Source organism: Nipponia nippon, unplaced genomic scaffold, assembly GCF_047370975.1.
Source record: "Nipponia nippon isolate SJK-2023a ecotype South Korea unplaced genomic scaffold, ASM4737097v1 scaffold_3, whole genome shotgun sequence".
Classification (NCBI taxonomy): Eukaryota; Metazoa; Chordata; class Aves; order Pelecaniformes; family Threskiornithidae; genus Nipponia; species Nipponia nippon.
This window is the reverse complement of record NW_028262347.1, coordinates 55,638,262-55,648,707: the sequence shown is the minus strand read 5'-3', so window position 1 is coordinate 55,648,707 and position 10,446 is coordinate 55,638,262. Positions and strand designations below refer to the sequence as shown.

The 10,446-nt window shown below is 46.6% G+C and overlaps 1 protein-coding gene across 1 annotated transcript; it reads left to right on the top strand.

Annotated features, from left to right (window-relative positions):
• Positions 1 to 219: 219 nt before the first annotated feature.
• On the top strand, positions 220 to 4,029 carry LOC104021660 (cytoglobin-1). Its single transcript, XM_009475258.2, has 3 exons — positions 220 to 314; positions 2,375 to 2,606; positions 3,861 to 4,029. Exons 1-3 carry the CDS (start codon positions 220 to 222, stop codon positions 3,987 to 3,989), a joined length of 456 nt encoding a protein of 151 aa, XP_009473533.1. The 3' UTR covers positions 3,990 to 4,029.
• The last annotated feature ends 6,417 nt before the right edge of the window (positions 4,030 to 10,446 follow it).

Sequence of the window (10,446 nt, the reverse complement as noted above, 5' to 3'; positions counted from 1 at the left end):
GTTGGTTTCTTTCCTGATTAAAAGTGATTAGGCAGCTCTAAAGCCTGCAGAAATGTGACCGAGGGAAATGGAGACAAAGAGTCCATTCAAGATCTCTTAAATCCCTGGGGCAGTATTTAGAGAGCCCCGAGGAGAGAACTGGAGCAGAAACGGCCCCACCAGGACCTCCCCGTCCTTCTCGTTCCTGCTGCGTCCTTCGTTGCAGCTGTCTCCTCCACCATGTCGTTCTCTGAAGCAGAGGTGCAAAGTGCCCGTGGTGCCTGGGAGAAGATATATGTGGATGCTGAGGACAACGGGACAACTGTGCTGGTCAGGTAAGGAAAGAGGCCATCCCGCTGCTATCCCAGAGGGTTGAAGGAGGAACGGCAAGAAGGATGGAGTTACGACCTAGGAGCACATCTTGATGAGTTTTCATGCACACCTTCCTGGGAACGTTTTGGTTTGCTGTGGTTTATCACACCTCAGGGAGGAAACAGGCAAGAGGAGAGATCCACACAAAGAAAAGTAAAATGGTGACGTGGGGTGGAAAAGGAGGAAGAGACGAGAACAATTTCTCCACTCCACCCCTCTCCCCAGTAGAAGAGTGATGTATTCAAGTAAAGAAAAGAAAGTATGGTATAAAAGAGAATGGGAACAAAACATGGGCCTATTTTCCTCTTCCCCTTTACCTCCGAACTCCTTTAATTATTTTTTTTAACTTGCATCTCCTCAATATTTTTCTTCTGATTTTCCTTTCCAGTCCCCAGCCCATCTGTTTCATTGTATTGTATCCTTCCTGTGGGCTTTCCTCTCTTAGTTTTCGCTCTGTTTTCCTCTCTTCTTCCGTAAGACACAAGTTTCTTCTATTCACCTTTCACATATCCCTGTCTCAGCTGGGGCTTACATCACCTCCATACACACTGATCAGTCCAGCTACTATTTCTGGTTATCGTACCTTTACCACTCCCTCTGGCTTTCTTGTATATCACATCTTGTTCTTGGACCAGCCTCAACATATGTTATGAACAGCTCTTTCCTTCTGCAGTCTACACAAACTGAGGAGAATTAGGGTCAGAAATGCAGCTATAAAATGTTAGTAGCATCCAGTGGCTTGGCTCTCCAGGGTAATTTACTCTAGAAGGTTTTGCCTTAGTGTCCTACAGACCCAGCCCTGCCTTTAGAGCACTTCTGGGCTCCCCAGTACAAGACAGACATGGACATACTGGAAAGATGCCAATGAAGGGCCATGAAGGTGATGAAGGGACTGGAGCATCTCTCCTATGAGGAAAGGCTGAGAGTGCTAGGACTGTGCAGCTTGCAGAAGAGAAGGCTCAAGGGGATCTCATCAATGTATATAAAAACCTGAAGGGAGGGTGCAAAGAAGACAGAGCCGGGCTCTTTTCAGTGGTGCCCAGTGACAGGACCAGAGGCAATGGGCCCAAACTGAAAGACAGAGGATTCCCTCTGAACATCAGGAAACACTTTTTTACTGTGAGGGTGACCAAACACTGGCAGAGGTTGCCCAGAGAGGCTGCAGAGTCTTCATCCTTGGAAACAGTCAAAAACTGTCTGGACATGGTCCTGGGTAACTGGCTGTAGGTGACCGTGCTTGAGCAGGGGGTTTGGACCAGATGACTTCCAGAGGTCCCTTCAACCTCGTCTGTTCTGTGACTCTGTGAAATGCAATCTGGAATTTGTTATTGCTATTTCAGGTGGATAACTGGTTTACCCAATAGAGTAATCTGCTTTTTTAAGAGCTTGACCAAGATTATTGTAATTGATGTATTATAAAAGGCAATTCCTTTATGAGTGGCATTGAATTGTGTTACTTTTGAATAAACGAAATGAGCAGTACCCAGTACTCAAACAACAATCCATCACAGGCAGTAAGAAAGCTTTGGGATGGACTCCTGGAAGGGGTTAATTAGGAAAACCAATAGTAGCATTTCTCCATGAGAACATCCACTAAGACTACAGAGGACATATCTGCTGTCCAGAACATCCTTGGGAATATCACACTGTCACACTCACCCTGTGTGAACGTGTTCCCACTTCTCTGTGGATTTTATCTCCACCTAACACTGAGTCAACACTGAGGAAATGTTTCCTTTAGAAGCAGCGGAATAAATTCAGGATAGGTAGGTTTGAAGGTGGAGTGAGCAAATAAAAGTGCCCTGGGGAGAGGCGAGGAAGGGGACAGGCTGCTGTGGGCACAGGGGCTGTGCATAGATGGGAAAGGCAAAGGAGAACCAAGAAATGCAGGGGAAAGAGGTGTCTGTTCTAATAAAGAGAAGGAAAAAGGGCAATAAGTGCATAAAACAAGGCCTGGAACACGAAGCCATATCTGCAGCAATGCCTCGGTCCACAAATTAGGACATCTCTCATTTCTCAACAGGATGTTTACCGAGCACCCAGACACCAAGTCCTACTTCACACACTTCAAAGGCATGGACTCCGCCGAAGAGATGAAACAGTCGGATCAGATCAGGGGCCACGGCAAGAGGGTTTTCACCGCCATCAATGACATGGTGCAACACCTGGACAACTCCGAAGCTTTTCTTGGGATAGTGAACCCACTTGGCAAGAAACACGCCACCCAGCTGAAAATCGACCCCAAAAACTTTAGGGTGAGACAGCAGCCACCTTCCCAGGGGCTGTAATTGTGATGGGAAGATGTCTTCCCCTTGGAGGGGTAGAACTGAGGAAAACAGACTTTGTATATATAAATATATATATGCTTCAGAGAGTGGAGATGGTGGAAGGTGAGATGGTTGATGGTGGAAGATAGCAGGAGTGAGAGGTCTGGAGTCTGCTGAGAAGGCGGCTGTGCAGCAGATGTGATGCAGGCAGGTCTGCTCAGGTGGGAGCTGCAGAGCTGCCCACGAGTTGTAGTGGGCTTTCTCAGTGCAACAGCATTCCCATGCTTGTCATTTAATAACAAGGCACAGAAAAGCACTTAACACTGGACTTCAGTCCTTGATGTCTATTTTTCTCTAGTAACAGGAACTAAGCTTTTCTAAGACAACTAAAGCAGCTGTTATTGAGCAACAATGGCAACAGCATTGCCATCACTAAATAAACACAGATAATAAATACAGGATCAGGTGAATCACCCAAGTCCCCCTAAGGTCACTAGCAGAGTTCATTTGTATCTATTTTGTCTGCCTTACACAGCACAAAATGCAAAAGGAGGCACCTTCTGGCAAAGGTCCCTCAGGCACCAGGAAGGTGGTTTCCAAAGCAGTGGGCCCAATTTTCAATAAGTGGGAGAATAAGTGAGGATTTCTGCCTGGAGAGATCCTGAAAAGACTTTTTCAGGGTAAAGATGGACACAAAATAATAAATGCTGCACAGAAAAGGAGTTGATGCTTCAAAGTGTACCAGCTACCTAGCGTCTGTAAATACTTACAAACCCTCATTGCTACAGGGTGCTAGGTAGCTAACGAGCAGGAAAGATTAGGAAGAAACTTACCCCTCTCAAACCATGTATTCCATAGGTGTCAAACATGGGGCTTCTCGTGGCCTCTAAACATTTGGGACAGTCCACTGCCAGGAGAAGGATTGCAGTAGATGGACCAAGTGAATTGGTCCTGTACAGAAGTCTTTAAGTGACTGTGTATATGGATGCAGTCAACATTAACTAGATACAGGATAGTTAAAAAAAACCCAACAACAACGGTGACTGCATTTTTTGTTGAATTCTATAATGCACCTAATTTTCCACAACCTATTTCTGGTTCTGCATGCTATATGCTACTGAATTGTTTTTGCACCCCCTTTCCACGCTCCAAGAATCCCAAATAAAAATATATATTTTGTTCTTACGCTTCTAATGTGGAGGAAAATTCACACCGGTTGTTTCTTCCCTTCTCCTTGTTTAGATTATCTGTGACATTATCTTGCAACTGATGGAGGAGAAATTTGGAGGAGACTGCAAAGCTTCCTTTGAGAAGGTGACCAATGAAATCTGCACTCACCTGAACAACGTCTACAAAGAGGCAGGTTGGTGAGGATGTGCAACCTCCAGGCTCTTCAAACGTTTTGCCAGCACTGATTTGCTGCTTTTGGGCCTCCAGTCACAGATGGAAGAATGAAAAAAAAATTTTAAAAGCAAGAAAAAGGCTTATATAATGTAGATATCAATGTCAATAATTTCCTTAGCAAACTGAGTTTCTACAGTTAAATAAAACCTGCAGATACATCAAAGCCAACCAACAAATCGTGATATGCTTTGCAGCTTCAGTGCTCCAGGTGGGTTCCTCTAACCACCGTCCTTGAAGACTACATTTTAAGACTATGACTTCAAGCTTGCTATTCCTGAGAGAAAGACTTGCTCCTTCCAGCAGCACCAAGGCACCAGCAGCTCTTTATCTCAGCTACCACCTCTCCATTCTCATGAATGACGAGCAGCAGACCATTTTGAAGCATCTGCAGGGACTTTGTAGAGGTCATTATTGAAGAGGCACGGGTGGTTTGTGTTTGAACTAAAATAATGGGGAAAGTGGTGTATGGGAAAGACCCAGGGAAAGTCCCATCCTGCATGAGCAAGTCGAGCTCCCCAACCTGGGAAGAGGTTTGTCGGAGCAACTTTGAGTGCAAGGGATGGCAGCACTGAATGTGGTCACCACTGGGTCCCTCTGGGCAGGGACGAACACCTCTAGCACGTGGATTTCACAGTGCTACTCCCAGCAAATTGTTCTGGCCACGTACCCAGGAGAGGGCAATAGTACTGAGCTCACTAGCTCCTGTGCTACTCAAAATGCATCCAGCTGAGGGAGGTTGCTGCCCCGCTGAGTGGGCGGCATGGCGGGCTCAGCTCAGTGTGGGATTTCTACGGCGCTGCCCTCATCCTGTCCTGTCGCATGGTCTGAGCCTCCCTTCAGTGGTAACTGAGTCCCGAACTATTTAATTGCTTTTCCTTGTATTCCTTAGACGTGGTGAAATCATCAGCTAATAACTGCAAATAACTACATGCCATTTTGCTTCAGTGTAATGCAATAAACACAGAGAAAGCAGATGCGTCCTCTTATTTGTAGCATGGAAAAGGCACGTGCGATGCGCAGGAGCAGTAGCTGGTTACGGTGCACGGTTACTGGTGGTACTGGGGGGTTTACCGAAACCAGCTCAAGCTCCCACCCAGGCACCCATCACACTTGAGGTAATCAGACTTCTTGGGTGGTGGGAAGGGAAGCTTTTCGCTTGACCATGAAACAGCAATTTTGTAACCAGTTAAAAATGCAGAATTCTCCTTCATTCAAGGTGTAGTTTCTTCACCCATCCCATTTGTTTGGCAAAGGATGATGAAATCCCAAAGTCCAGAAGATGAACTCTTGCCAGAGAGTGAGGATGGGCAGGCTGCCTTAGTTGATTCGGTATTTTATCCTGCTTGGGGAGAAGGAGAAGCATATTTGTGCTGGTTTTAGCTGGGATAGAGTTAATTTTCTTCACAGTAGCTAGTATGGAGCTATGTTTTGGATTTGTGCTGAAAACAGTGTTGATAACGCAGGGATGTTTTCGTTACTGCTGAGCAGTGCTTGCACAGAGTCAAGGCCTTTTCTGCTTCTCACCCCACCCCACCAGCGAGTAGGCTGGGGGTGCACAAGAAGCTGGGAGGGGACACAGCTGGGACAGCTGACCCCAACTGACCAAAGGGATATCCCACACCATATGACGTCATGCTCAGCATATAAAGTTGGGGGAAGAAGAAGGAAGGGGGAGACATTCGGAGTTACAGCATTTGTCTTCCCAAGTAACCATTATGTGTGATGGAGCCCTGCTTTCCTGGAGATGGCTGAACACCTGCCTGCCGATGGGAAGCAGTGAATGAATTCCTTGTTTTGCTTTGCTGGCATGTGCAGATTTTGCTTTACCTATTAAACTGTCTTTATCTCCACCCACGCATTTTCTCACTTTTACTCTTCCAATTCTCTCCCCCATCCCACTGGGGGGGAGCGAGCGAGTGGCTGTGTGGGGCTTAGTTGCCGGCTGGGGTTAAACCACGACAATACTGTACAGCATTGTCACGTATTGAAAGAAAAGAACAAGACTTGTAAAAAAATATTTATAGTCTCAAATCCCTTCGAGGCAGTACAAGTAAAGTTAACACTCTGAAAAGCTTAAAATAATTTCCCCTTTTTATTTACTTGCTTTAATGCATGTTAAAAGCACTATTTGCCATGATGATGGTTAGCTGTAATGACGTGCTCGTCATTGCCATAGACACCCTGGGCTGGCAGGGGCCTGAGAACACTGGCCGATGGTTTAAGGCTCTTGTGTTCTCTGCAATGGAGAGAGAGATGTAACAAAAGCAAAGCGTGTGAAACAACAAACTCAGGCTTAAGTCAAGAGGGAATTTTAAAAAAATCCATTTACGAACGGGACGCACATTAGATTTTAAAGATTTGTATGATGTGAGTCTTTTAGAAGTACATGACCCTTTTTTCTTTGTTTATCTGAGATTTCAAAGGACAGCAGGAAGCTTTCCCAACAGAACATAGATCAGGTGGCATCTTGAGATTGAGGATACCTGAGCTGCATTCCCAGTTTTCCAGCAGCCTCACTGCACAATCCTGTCTGGCTTTCCTTGGACCTCACTGTGCCTCTGCAAAACAGCAACATTCATTCACGTACTTGGGAGGCAAACCAAACACACTCTTTACTTATTGAACCAGTAAATACGTGGTGCTATACATATTGTATGCATTCTTAGGGATAACTTTGATCCTGTGAAGAGAAACCTAAGGGAAACATCATACCTAAAGGTAGCAGGAAGAGATTTCCCATGGAGCACCACCAGTGAGTGGGACCAAAGCCCTCACACCGAGTGTCATGGTTTTCATACAGCCTGTGGGACACCAGGAAGGTCTGGGTGAGATGACAAATCTGTGAGATAGCATGAGTAGTATGAAAAGCGCTGTGGAGTTGTCTTTGTGTCTGACCTAAACCAGAACCGTGCAAACACATAGAAAATACTAAGAAAGGGGAAGAGGAGTGAGAGGGAGCTCATGGAGGAAGTTTATCCCCTCAGGTAATAACATCCAAGTGCTTTGCCAGTCATGCTGCTGGAGGAAAAAAGCATCCCCACAAGCAAAACTTTACCTTGTAGAGACAAGCAAACACTTTCCTGATTCAAAATATTACCTAACCACTGTAAAAACACATATGTACTTAAATGCAGTTCATTGACTTCGTTGAGTGGACTCAGACCTTCCAACGGGGGCAGCTTTGGGAAAGAACAAGGAATAGAAAATAAATAAAGGATCACAGGCAAAGAGATGAGAGAAATTTAACTTGAAAAACTTCAGTCACTGTGGTGACAAAGCAGAAACTTACCCAGAGGAAGGTGCATTTGCAAGGCATCCTTGTACAACTACAAATCAACGTTGGGATAAAATCCAAGAGTCCAGTGGTGTGCGACAGCATCACCAAATCATGCTGAGACAAGGGCTACGAACATACAAAGGCAACTTGAAATGACAGGGAGTGTTTTACAGAAGCAGTTAACCTAGCTGTTGAGGCATTTAAGACTAATAATTTTCTTGCTAGAAAGCCTGAGCCAAGCAGCCTTCCTGCCCCTGCCTGGAGCACGGGCAGTAGAGAGGCTCTGCGAGGTGAGCAAGAGGGGGGAGGTCGTCTCAGATATCCTGGGGCTGCCCAGAGAGGGGACCAGAGACCTTGCAGATGACTTGGAGAAGCTTCTAGGAAATCCTTCTAGCAGGGTCCAGAGGAAAACCCTCCCTTGCACCCACTCTTCTTGCTGGAAGGCACGTTATTGGTGATTGAAGTGAAGGGCTGCTTGAGCTCCTTTGCTGTAGTGGGCATAGCTATAGATACAGCCCTCAGAGGTGTTGCTTTACACTGAAAGAGTAGGGGCTGCTTCTATTTGCTGTTTAAAACACCTAGTGGTGGGTAGAAGGCGGTGAGGGTACGGCCCAGATGGGAACATGCTGGGAGCAGCGATGTTTCTACCCCATGCTAGGTGCCAGGGTGGTCACCTCTGTTAGAGCCGGAGAGGAGCAGGGGAGCCCCCGTAGGCTTTCAAGTCACCTTCGTGGTTAAACAGAAGGTACCACAAGGCTCATAATGGCACGATGCATGATGAGAAAGGATTGCTGCCTACAGAAGATCATACTGAGATAAGACAAGTGAATCGTAAGGTCTGAATCAGCACTAGGAGCCAGTGGTCCCTGGAAGAACAGAATAGCCACCGAACTCAAATGCCCGTCCACCAGGCATGGCGCTCAGGTGTCTCATATAAGCACAGATGTGACTCCTGCTGCAAACCAAACCAAAAAATGCCCCCAGATCTATTCTAACCTTCTCAGTTTTCAACATTGTAAAATCTCTCTTTTTTTCTTTCATTACAACATCCTGCTTTAGGGAAAGGTGATGTTAGAGAAGATGCCTTTTTTTCTTTACCTTTGCTGAAGCTAACACTGAGTTAATGAATATTTGTAGTTAGGATATCACTGAGGCTCAGTTAACCTTATATGCCATACCAGAGCGCTTCTGGCTTATGCAGTGGAGTGGGTTTGAGCCAGTTCAGAGGATGGCTATACTGGTCAGATTGCACATGATCAGTATCAAACAAGCCTAAGACACACAAGAGTGATTGTTTTCCTGGTGTGAGCCAGCAGCATTCTAGACTGAATTGTTTGCTTACTCAGTGGACAGTAGAAATAGCAGCCCCGTTGTACTGCAAGAATATTTTGTATGCTTGCCTTGGAGAGCCCAGGTTTCTGCTTCTGATGTCCATGGATGCATTTCCCCAGGAGGAAGCACTGCTGTGGTGTCTCTCTTGCAGGCAACAACATGGTGCTTCACCTCCCCCCTGCACAGCCACATGGGAGCAGACGAATCAAGGACATGCTGCTGGTGCTGCTGATCTCCATTCAGCCTTCCCAGGCTGTCCACCAAGGACAACCACGGCTGTCAGGCAGAGCAGGCTCATCCTGACATCGCACTGAGACTTCCCATTAGCACGGGCCACCAGCGGAGCCTTGCATGGGGTTACAAGAAGAGGCAGAATTTTAGGACAAGGAAGACAATGGCTGTGAACCATTGGAGCTGACACCTGGATTACAGTCCCACCCTCCATCAAGGCAGCAGTTGCCCTTGCCTGTTGGAAATCAGCAGTTCTTTACTCCCGTTGCTCTGTTGCAAACCAGTTTGAGCTTAGGAAGATGGCAGCACTTATTAAAGTTACTAAACTTACTAAAGTTACAGTAGTTCAATGCAAAGTCCCCAACCCAGTTATCACCTTCTAGCGATGGATATGCAGAGGCTCGAGCAGGCCTTTGATGAGGGTGGTGCCTGACGGCTGGTGCTGTGAAAGTTTGCAGCCCCTCTGAGCCAGCACCAGGAACGATTTCTAACCTTTGTGCTCCTAACTGAGCATTACCATCAATACTACAGTTCAGCATGCACCAGATCATTTCAGCCTGGGAAAGGGCTGTACAGCCATGGCAGTTCCTTCTATCCATCAGGCCCTTTTTGACCCAGGGCCAGTCCCGCTTTGTTGCTAGCTAATCCCGACTCCCCGCTGGTGCATTTCCTAGGACGCTGCTTGCCTGCGGTGCTCTGCGCAGCACTACCAAGGGCCTGGGGAAGCGGTTTGGGAGCGCAGTTACCCCAGCAACAGGAGGTGAAAAGCCAGAGCCAGGAGAGACAAGTCATGAGAGAATTTTCTAATTGCCTGCTGACTGTCCATTACGTGCCTGCCGATGGGAAAGCGGGGATAAAGAGGACAGCCTGTGGTAGAAACAAACATTTCTTCCTCTCTTCCCCCGTATTTCCAGCTGCTGATACAACCTCTGCCCAGCAGTCCACTGCTTCCCAGTTTTGCAGGCTGCAGTGAAAGTCAGATCTCCAGGCCTCAGTGACAAGAGGAATTAAAAAATTGCATGAGCAGTAGCAGTGTAAGAATTTATTAAGAAGCAAGTAGAAAAAAAGGGATCAAAGCCAAAAACAAAGAGCAAGAACCATACAGGACTGAATGAAGATCGCATTAACACTTTTTATAAGCTACTGCATCAGGAGAAACTAGCCTCTACTGTATGCTGAACAAAGGACAACCACACTGAAGAAGGTGGCACGTGAAATGTGGGATGGAGAACAGTAAAACAAGGGGGGTTATCAGACCCTTACACAACACACTACACACTGCCATCACCTCTGGCACGCAGCTCATTCTGCATTTACACTTTGTTTAATACTGACTGCAACTGCAATCTGCTTCAATCTGTAACAGTCCCGGAGGAGGCAGCACACATCTCACTGAGTCACCTCCAGCACCGCAGGTGCTCCTTGTTGCGATACTGAAGGTCCCATAGCTAAAACCGTTCTTTAGATGTACCCACCCATGCCTTTAGCTGTCTTGCTTTGGCCCCAGGTGTCTCAAGACTTAAGTTGCTACCATACTGCCTTCAGCTAAACAGATAATCCCTGCCCCAAGGCTATTTAAGGTTA

Coding starts and splice junctions, on each gene's coding strand:
- LOC104021660 (XM_009475258.2), top strand. CDS start 220: ATGTCGTTCTCTGAAGCAGAGGTGCAAAGTGCCCGTGGTGCCTGGGAG. Junction 315..2,374: donor GGGACAACTGTGCTGGTCAG/GTAAGGAAAGAG, acceptor ATTTCTCAACAG/GATGTTTACCGAGCACCCAG. Junction 2,607..3,860: donor TCGACCCCAAAAACTTTAGG/GTGAGACAGCAG, acceptor CTCCTTGTTTAG/ATTATCTGTGACATTATCTT.